This window comes from Oryctolagus cuniculus, chromosome X (genome assembly GCF_964237555.1).
Source record: "Oryctolagus cuniculus chromosome X, mOryCun1.1, whole genome shotgun sequence".
Lineage (NCBI taxonomy): Eukaryota > Metazoa > Chordata > Mammalia > Lagomorpha > Leporidae > Oryctolagus > Oryctolagus cuniculus.
In genome coordinates this window covers 53,198,530-53,209,331 of record NC_091453.1, presented here as the reverse complement: position 1 = coordinate 53,209,331, position 10,802 = coordinate 53,198,530, and the positions used below count along the sequence as shown (strand labels likewise).

General features: G+C 44.2%; 1 protein-coding gene across 1 annotated transcript; it reads right to left on the bottom strand.

The window, feature by feature from the left end:
- Nucleotides 1–4,855: 4,855 nt before the first annotated feature.
- Nucleotides 4,856–9,978, bottom strand: PABPC1L2B (poly(A) binding protein cytoplasmic 1 like 2B). The gene has a single exon (XM_017350009.3). It carries the CDS (start codon nt 9,120–9,122, stop codon nt 8,520–8,522), a length of 603 nt encoding a protein of 200 aa, XP_017205498.2. The 5' UTR covers nt 9,123–9,978; the 3' UTR covers nt 4,856–8,519.
- Nucleotides 9,979–10,802: the final 824 nt, after the last annotated feature.

Here is a 10,802-nt window from a genome sequence, read left to right as displayed (position 1 = left end):
TTCACATCAAGATTCATTTTCAATTCTCTTTACATACAGAAGATCAGTTTAGCATATATTAAGTAAAGATTTCTACTTTATCCATTTTAGTATTTTTTTTGTTCTAGTACTATTGGTGGGAGTTTTTATCTGGGGAAAAAGCCACTGTAATCCAAAAGCTGTACTTTGGAAATTTAGATTTAATAAATAAAGTCCAAAACAAATAAATAAATAAAGTATAATCACTTTTCTATATACCAACAATAAACATTTACAATTTGAAATTAAAAACACTACAGCATCTACAATAGCACACCCAGAAATGAACTACATAGATACAAGCATCATAAACTAGTGCAAGATCTATATGATGGAAATTACAAATCTCTGACAAAATAAAAACTAAATAAATTGAGAGATATTCTATGTTCATGAATAAAAACACTCAATATTGTCAGGATATCAGTTGTTTCCATCTTGATTTCTACATTCAATACAATCTTAACAAAAAATTCCCTGATAAAGAATTTTTATCAGCTTGCACTGTGGCTCCCTAGGCTAATCCTCCGCCTGTGGCACTGGCACTCCAGGTTCTAATCCTGGTTGGAGCGCCGGATTCTGTCACGGTTGCTCCTCTTCCAGTCCAGCTCTCTGTTGTGGCCCGGGAATGCAGTGGAGGATGGCCCAGGTGATTGGGGCCTGCACCTCCATGAGAGACCAGGAGGAGGCACCTGGCTCCTGGCTTCTGATCGGCACAGCGCACTGGCCGTAGCAGCGATTTGGAGGGTGAACTAACAGAAGGAAGACCTTTCTCTCTGTCTCTCTCACTAACTCTGCCTGTCAAAAAGAAAAAGAAAAAAAGAATTTTTATCCAAAATACACATGCATTGAATCATCACATATTATAATCATGTACAATTTCCATGTGTCTTTTAAAACCATTTAAATTAAACTTACATTAAAAAATGAAGTATTCCCAGGGCCGACGCTGTGGTACAGCGGTTTTTTTTTTATTTAGTAAATATAAAATTTCCAAAGTACAGTTAATGGATTACAATGGCTTCCCCCCCATAATTTCCCTCCCACTCACACCCCTCCCATCTCCCGCTCCCTCTCCCATTCCATTCACATCAAGATTCATTTTCAATTATCTTTATATACAGAAGATCGATTTAGTATATATTAAGTAAAGATTTCAACAGTTTGCACCCACACAAAAACACAAAGTGTAAAATACTGTTTCAGTACTAGTTATAGCATTACTTCACATTGGACAACACACTAAGGACAGATCCCACATGAGAAGTACACAGTGACTCCTGTTGTTGACTTAACAATTTGACACTCTTGTTTATGGCGTCAGTAATCTCCCTAGACTCTAGTCATGAGTTGCCAAGGCTATGGAAGCCTTTTGAGTTCGCCAACTTCGATCTTATTCCGACAGGGTCATAGTCAAAGTGGAAGTTCTCTCCTTCCTTCAGAGAAAGTTACCTCCTTCTTTGATGGAGCCCTGTTCTTTCCACTGGGATCTCACTTGCAGAGATCTTTCATTTAGGTCTTCCCTTTTTTTCCCCCCAGGGTGTCTTGGCTTTCCATGCCTAAAATACTCTCATGGGCTCTTCAGCCATATCCGAATGCCTTAAGGGCTGATTCTGAGGCCAGAATGCTGTAAACATCTGGCATTCTATGAGTCTGGTTACAGTGGTTTTTAGCTTTGACCTGAAGCATTGGCATCCCATATGGGCACTGGTTCGAGTCCGGCTTCCAGTACTCTTCTCATGGCTGAATGGAAACATTTCAATGCGTCTCATAGATACACACACACACACACACACACACCACATCACATCACATCGCATTTTCATTATTAGTTGATATATTTCTGATGGGCATGTTGGTTGAGCATACATTGTCGGAGCACATAAAAGAGAAATTCCAAGGATTCTATCATATAGCATCAATAAGGGGCCAGTCATATGACTCATCTGGTTAATTTGATGCTTGTGGTATCAGCATCCCATAGTGGAATGCTGGTCTGAGTCCTGGTTGCTCTGCTTCTAATTTCCCTGCTATAGCCTGGGAAAGCAATAGAAGATGGCTCAAATGCTTGGGTCACTGTCACTTACAAGGGAGACCCGTATAGTGTTCTAGGCTCCTGGATTTGACTTGGCCCATCCACAGATGTTGCAGCTATTTTGGAAGTGAACCAGCAGATGGAAGACCTCTTTCTCTTTATGTCTCACCCTCTCTCTCTGTCTCTGTCCTTCAAATAAGTCAACAAATCTTTCAAAAAATAGAGCAACAATAAAGAGGGGGAAAAGTTGATTATGTTGATCAGTATATATTGTGTATTGTATTGAAATTCTATACTACATCCCATAAATACACAATTATTGTTAATTTTTTAATATTTTAAAAAGTAAATAAAAAAGTAAAACACTCAAGGGCTTCTACCTTTATGAACTGTTCAGTGGTACGTGGCATGTGGAAATACTCCTTCTAAAGTGAAGGACAAGTTGTTACATCTAGTTCCTTCAATAACTAAGAAAGAGGCATGGAGGCAACACATTCCTCATTTGAGTGTGTTACTGTGATCCACTGATGGATTGGTCTAAACAACTTGTAATTTTAGTGGGATCCAGAACAAGCAGAAGTTCTATAGCAAGCCCAGTCTGTCCTTCAAGCTGCTTTGCCACTTGGGCTATATGATCAATAGGTCCACTGGTGTTTGAAGTGTCAATGGCAGATACAGATTCTGTTTGGAACCTTTGGCAGGCCCCTATATGTGAAGTGATGCATAATCTTTTAGCAGTTTGGGGAAAAGCACTGCCATTATCTGAGCAAGAATACTCTCCTTTTCAGATACAGCTCTGGTGCTGTTCCTGAGTCTTAGTAGAAACTAAGGACTTCTTATGGGGCACCAAGTCATGTGATCTAAACTTCCCATCATAGACTTGGTTGTATCTAACCCACCAAAACATAAAGTTGGGTATGCACATCAATGCTCTATCATGTGGGGTATTTGTGATAATGCCTGATTAGACCCTGAAGGCCAAAGTAAATTACATGAAGAAGTGCTTCAAATGTCCATGGCCCCCACTCTTGCTATACTTTTTTCTCTAATTTTCTTGTTTTCCAACTTGTGAACAAAAATTGTTAGTCAGTCTCAGGTTTAGCATTGTGGCACAGTGGGAATCTTATGGTTCGAGTCCCAATCACTCCATTTCTGATCCAACTCCCTGCTAATGTGCTTGAGAAAGCAGCAGAAGATGGCCCAAGTACTTGGACCCCTGCCATCATGTGGCAGGCCCAAAAGGAGTTCCAGGCTCCTGGCATCTGCCTGGCCCAGCCACAGCCATTGGGCCCATTTGGGAATGAGCCAGCAGGTGGAAGAATGAAAGAGAACTACCCTTTTTCTCTCCCTGTCTCTCTCTCTCCCTCCTCTTTAACTCCACCTTTCAAATGAATAAATCTTAAAAGAAATTGTTGGAGGGGCTGGTGCTGTGGCACAGTAGGTTAATCCTCCAACTGCGGTGCCGGCATCCTATATGGGATTCTAGTCCCAGCTGCTCCTCTTTCCATCCAGCTCTCTGCTATGGCTTTGGGAAAGCAGTAGAAGATGGCCCAAGTGCTTGCACCCCTGCACCCACGTGGGAGACTCAGAAAAAGCTGCTGGCTCCTGGTTTCAGATCGGCACAGCTCTGGCCATTAGGGCCATTTGGGGAGTGAATCAGTGGACAGAAGACCTTTCTCTCTGTCTCGCCCTCTCACTGTCTGTAACTTTACCTCTCAAATAAATAAAATCTTTTAAAAAAACTGTTGGACTTTTAAGCTCCCGTAATCATGCATGTGAATTTCCAAAATAAATCTCCTCAAAAAAAGAGAACATACTGTTTCCAATTTCTATGAGGAGCACTAATATGGACATCTCACTTTTTAAATGTGCATGTATAATTACATACATGAAAATCTGAAAATTCATACAACAAAATTTTAAATATGATTTTTACCTAGTGCTAAGATTATGCTTGTGTTCCACATTCTTCACTCTGTTTAGCAATATGTTATGATTATCTCCAGCATTTGTTTGCCTAGCAAACAGAAATAAAAGTAAAATGTTATTGCAAGTAAAATTTTAAAATGTAAATTATATTTTATTCACTGAAAACAGAAAAATTAAAATACTTACACTCAGTTCAGAGCCTTGTGCAGAGAACTATAGACACTTTTAAAACAGAAATAATTAGTTATAGGTGAAAGTTGAAACAACATTATAAGTGAAAATTTGAGCACAGAGTCTAAGTTTTAAAAATGCTTTATGATTTTTTTCCTGCTGTTTTTATTCTAGAAGAATTTACTAGGGAAACAATTATGGATGTGACTGTAAATTTTAGTAAAATGTAGTCATCATACTAGCCTGAAATTAAAGGGAAAACTGAACACAAAGAAAATTTCTGAGAATGTAGGCATGAAAAATGAGTCACCCCATACACACAATAAAATGACTAAAGACCATTGTAAAAGATGTGAAAGAATAAATATGAAAATCCCTGAGGTTAATTTATTATTGAGTAAATATTCTGAAACATTGTAAATTTGTAATGCATCATTTGGTATCTTATATACAAGAAATATATATAAAAATTATAATATGAAATAATATATATCATACATTCCTGAAAAGGAACAGGCCAACACGTTAAAAGCAGCAATAAAAATAGCTACAAGTAGTTTTAAATTCCTTTCCTTATAATCAGAAATTGCAGCTATTTTATAACAAATTTTAGTATAATTTTTAAAGTGTGTAAAGATTAATATAATATATACTACATAGCAGCAATGAGATATTTAAATTTCTGTAAGAATGCTCATGAAACAACTTAATAGAAGCAGTGTTTTATGTATTGAAATATTCTTAGCAGTTTTCCTTTGAATGAGGAAAAATTAGAAACACATATAAATTCATCAAAATTGGAGGACAGAAGATGAAGCCTATGATAGTAGACTTAACAGCACAGACCAAAAGGTTGACAATTTTATACAATTTTAGAAGAATGACAGGTGATTTTTGTTTCCTTTATTTTATCTGCCCATGTTATTTAATTTCTTTTTAAAACGAACATATTATTTAAATAGCAAGCAAAACCTTTTTTTTAAATTTGGAAAGCAAAAAATGAGGTATAATTTTGTAGCATTATCTTGGCAAAAGAAAAAAATAAAGTTTATGATAACCAGGGAGGAACCTGCATAAGAAACCTGTAATGTGTTGTTGGAAATGCAAACTGATATATCAAAGCTACTTGATGGTACAGCTAAAGAACTTTAAAAGGCTTCTACTTTTCAATTACACATTTAGGTATTTATCTTTAGTAAATAATACTATAAAGTGCTTCTGAAAAATTACCACAGATTTGAATTTATCAGGTAAGTAGATCAGAAACCATTTTAAACTCCAAAGTGAATTAACACTTAAACAAAAATTCTGATCCTCCTACACAATGGCAGTGAATTATGGGAGAATATCAAATAGCAAAAGATGTTTTAGATGTATTTACAATATATTGAAAGGGAAATTTACAATAAACTAAATGTACTGAATTTACAATCAGTGCAGAATACATTCTTTATAATTTTGTGTTTAAAATTGTCATATAGGCAAAGCACGTAAGGCATAAATAATCTCTTTAAAGTGATCTTGTCGGGGACCCACCTTGTGGCGTAGTGGTTAAGCTGTTGTCAGCTACACCAGCAACCCACGTGGGTTGCTATCCAGCTCCCTGCTAATGCACCTGTGAAGGCAGCAGAAAGACGACCCAAGTACTTGGCTGCTGCCACACATATGGGAAACCTGGATGGAATTCCTAGCTCTTGGCTTCCATTTGACTCTGCCCTGGCTGTCATGGCCATATAGGGAATGAACCACCAGATGGAAGATCTCTCTCTCTCTCCCTCCCTGTAATTCTGCCTTTAAAATAAATGATTTTAAAATATGCTTTAAAGTACTTTTGTATATTTAATGTGAATGCCTTCTTTTAAAGCAATACATTTGTGAAATTAAATAACAAAAAACCCACAAACCTAATCAATTAATTGTAAGTTAAAAATACTAATATAAAAATGACCAGGGAAATACATATTCTCTTGTACTGTTGGCTGGCATGAACTTTATAGAAAATGCATGTGGAAACAAAAAGAAAGGCATACAAGGCAATGAAGGATATCTCTAGGTGTCAGCAAACATTCAGCTACAATTCTATTCCTCATAAATTTAATCTTACTAGGAGAAAGCCAGAACCATTGAAACTACATCAAGGGACTGGATTTTAGAAATTATAGCTCATTCATAAAATGATTCATAAAGTGGGACATTAAGAAAAAGTATTTTTTGGAAAGATGAGACCAACCTGATATGGAGAAAATATCCCCAAAAACATTTATTCTATATTAATCTGGGATTTATTATTTGTGCATATGTTGCAAGCGTTTCAAAGGCATTTTTTTGTTAAGGGAATGGATTAAGAATGATTGTTTACATATTTCCTTACTAATATTTATTTCAATGTCTTTTAAATGAGAACCTATTATTTGCGTGAAGATAAATATTTAAAATAAAAAAGTCCTATTACCCTGATCAAATAATAGAGGAGTTCAGAAGTGATTGTCATACACAGTCCAGATACTGTCTAGGTGTCCAGGTCCTCTCACAGTATGTGTGCACACTATGAGTGTAAACCATCACTCTCTCATTGAGTGTCCACTAACTATTAAGCAAACAAAAACCTTCCACATCCTTGAAAGTTTCAATTCCACTTTTAACAACGTTAGCTCAGGAAATAATCCTGAATGTAAGCAAAATGTATGTAGTATAATACTTCTGGCAGTTTTTTTTTGGGGGGGGTAGAAAACAATCCATATGTTCAACAAAGAGGAAATACTTAAAACAAAAAAAAGCATTTCTATATCCAAAAAAAAATTCAGATATGTACATATCTTTCTAACTAGTCCATCAATGCACAGGAACATTAAATAGCCATGGAAAATATTTTAGAAGAATATTTAATGACATGAAAGGAAGTTCAAGAATATCTATACATCTATATCTATATATTTATGTGTGAAAAAGCAGATATTGAAACAGTATATACATTAAATTCACATATATATCACATGAAAAAACAGGAAAGATACACATGAAAACGTTTCAGTAGGGTATAGGTAATAATTAGGATTGATTACTGGTGACATTACTTTTCTTCTGTTAACTTGTCTGCTTTGTGATATTTTCTTCCTGCAATAAAGCTGAATTATTTTTCTGACAACAAGAAAACGGATAGGAAGTGGGCACAGGGGAAATGGGTGAGTTAACAGTGTTCAAGTCCAGCAAAACAACCAAGGACAGCAAAGTACCATTTGTAGCCCATCAAGCTGGCCAAGATACACACGCAAGCACGCGAGCGCACACGCGCACGCGTGCACACACACACACACACGTTACAGTGAGCAGGAGACTGTGCAGGGGAAATGGGCATACACTTTTTACTAGCTGCGCTGGCTGGCACAAGTGCAACTCGGCACAATGCTTATGAAGGGGGGCCTTTTGGCAACACACAGGAAGTCTTTAAAACGTCTATATGTGGATCCTGCAAGTCCACAGTTGGGGAGACCATCTAGGATGCTAGCAAAGATTTGGCTTGACAAGGAAGGATTCGCTCATCAGAGCACGCAGTGTTGGCTTCAAACGCAGGGAAAAGAACTAGGCACCACCTGAATGTCCAACAATGCGGGAATGATTACAGAAATGTTAAGGTCCATGGATACACTGGAGCACTCTGCAGGCACTGAAGATGACGTTTCATAAGCCTGTTGAATAACATGGAAAGAAGTTCATGGGCTGATTTTCGTTTGGTTTTAGTTGCTGAAAAAGCCGGTTAAGAAACACCACATAACATGAATCATTCTACAACAGATGTTAAAAGGGAAGGTGGGGTGGGGGTGAGGAAGACAGCGAGAGGGGGTGGGGAGAGAGCCTGGGACAACATCACAGCAAGAAGGTAAAAGTGGTTCTCTCTGGGTGGTAGGGCCAGGGGGAGCAAATACTCTCTTGGGTTTCCCTCATCTGATTTCCTTCTCCTTCAGGATAGTTTTACCATGACATTGTTACCGCCTGCGCAGTAAACAAAGCAAGAAAGAAAACGGTTTTTAAACCAGACCACAGGGAGAAGAGGCAGCCTTTAACCTATCCAATGGCACCTATTAATAAGAGTATTCACAATGTCCTTGGTGGGGTAGGGGGAAGAGGCAGGGAGGGGAGAGGAGAGAGGGAGCAAGGGTGGGGGGCATTAGGGACAGCGGGGGGGGGGGGTTGGAGGGAGGGGCGAAAGAGGGGAGAAGGACAGGGTTGGAGGAGAGGGGAAGGAAAGAGAGAGACCTGCACTCCCAATACAATACACTGCTGGTGGGTTGGGGTGGGGGGGTGGGGGGGTTGTAAACCGGGTGGGAGCCAAGATTTGGCTCTGCTGGCTGGATGCTCCTGGATGTGTTTATCGCAAGGTGGCCTCCTCATCGGTGTCTTCCTCGAAATCCTTGACGTCAGCACTGGTGGACTGCCTGGCCCAGGCTCCCCTTTCGGCCTCTCGCTCTTTGTGGGACTTGAATCTGCCGACGAAAATTTTGCGGTAGTTAAGGAACATGCCATTCATTGCATCTATGGCCCTTTCGGCCGACTCCTGCTTCTGGAAGTGCACGAACCCATAGCCCTTGGGCCCCTTTTCGTCGCAGGCCACTTTGCAGGAGAGGATGTTGCCGAAGGCTGAGAAGATGTTGTACAACGCCTTGTTGTCAATGGTCTTGCCCAGGTTCTTGATGAAGACGTTGCCCACCCCGCTCTTGCGGAGCGAGGGGTCCCTCTGGGACCACATGATGCGCACCGGCCTGCCCTTTATGACATCGAAATTCAGGGTCTCCAGGGCCCGCTTGGCGTCCACCGGTTGCTGGTAGTTGACATACGCGTAGCCCAAAGAGCGGCGGGTGATCTTGTCCCTGCAGATGCGGATGGAGAGAATGGGCCCGGCTGGGCTGAACTTCTCGTAGAGCATTGCCTCGGTCACTTCGGGGTGCAGATCGCCCACGTACAGCGAGGCCATGGGAAAGTCTGGGTTCCCCTCCGAGCCCCCGCCCGTCTCCGCATCTGCATCCGCGGCAGCGGCGGCCGCCGCCGCCGCCGCCGCCGCCGCCGCCGCTACGGCCGCCGCTACCTCCTCGTCCGCATCTGCGTCCGCATCCGCATCCGCATCCGCATCCGGATCCGCATTCGCCTCCCCCAAGGGGGGCGCCGCAGCCTCTGCTGCTGCGGCGGCGGCGGCGGCTTCTGCCGAGCTGGCCGCCGCCGCCGCCGCCGCCGCCACCCGGGCGGCCTCCGCCTCCTCCCCTGCCAGGGCGGCCGCCGCCTCCCCCAGGGTGGCCGCCGCCTCCTCTACCGAGGCCTCGGCCTCCACCTCAGCCTCCACCTCGGCTTCCGCCTCCGCCACGGAGGCCTCCGCCACCGCTTCTGCCACGGTCGCCGCCGCAGCCTCCGCCGCCGCCGCCGCCGCTGCCGCCGCCGCCGCCGCCACTGTCGCCGCTGTCGCCACGATCGCCGCTGCCGCCGGGCCGCTGCCGCGACCTCCCTTCCCGCGAGCTGGGGGGCGGAGAGGCGGGGGAGGGCACGAGGGCCGGGGGCTGCCGGGGCCCGGGCCGGGGGCGCGAGCGGCAGCTGGGGCCCCGAGCCGGCCGAACTGACGAGTCCAAGTCACCTGGGATGGCAAGCGCGGCCAGGAGCGCGCCGGTGCAGTCGCCGCAGCCCGCAGCCCCGCAGCCTGCTGCTGGTGCCGCCGCCGCTTGGTCGTGGGCTGGCGTGCGGGGCGCGGGCGGGCGCGTGTGGTGGGGGGCGGGGGGTGTTGGCGTCTGTGGTCCGGGCAGCTGGGAAGGCTTCTGTCTCTTTGGTTCCCCCTGTGGCTGCTGCGGGGCTGCGGGGCTGCGGGGCCGCGGGCGGTGGGAGGGGGCGGGAGCCGGGAACCCGGAACGCGAGGCTGCGGGTAGGGGTGAAGTGGGGGTGGCGGTGAGGACGTGCTCAGCTTCCCGGGTCTCCGGCACATCTATGGAGAGACGCCGCGCGGGGCGGGGGGGGGGGGGCGCTGCCGTGGACGCAGCGAATACAGGGTCCACTCGGGCCGGGTGGGGGGACGATTTTGTCCCCCGCGTCCCCATAATGGAACATCTCAATGATTCCATCAAGTGCCTTGCAAGGGAGGGGTAGAGCGGCCTTGAGGATAAGCTTGCCAGGCCTAGACAAAGCCAAGAATCATAGTTTGCGCACTTTGAGGGGTTCCCCACAAGAAGCGCGCACAGTCTCCAACATCTACACTGCCACCACCCAGGAAGGAACTCCCAGTCTGAGGCTCCCAATCTCCCCACCCATTTCCTGAGAGAGAGAGAGAGAGAGAGAGAGAGAGCGCGAGCGAGCGCACTCTCGCCCTTTCCCAGCTCTGTCCCTCCTCCGCGACACAAGGGAACCAGAATCAGGAACCTGTATTCATTCATAAGGCCCCGCCACAGATATTTATGCAGCAGGTGCCGGTTCCTGGAGATACAGGTTTCTGGGAGCTGGGAGGACCTAGACTGGTTTCGAGTGTCTCCCTGGCAGCAATCTGGACTGGAAACCCTGCTCCAGGCTGTGAAAGAACCACACACCTGACCTTCCTCTGCACCCTCAGAACACACTGCCAGGAGGTGCTAGAGTAAGATCAGCTGCCCCTAGTGCTGCCTTGAATGGTAGGGTGAGGAAA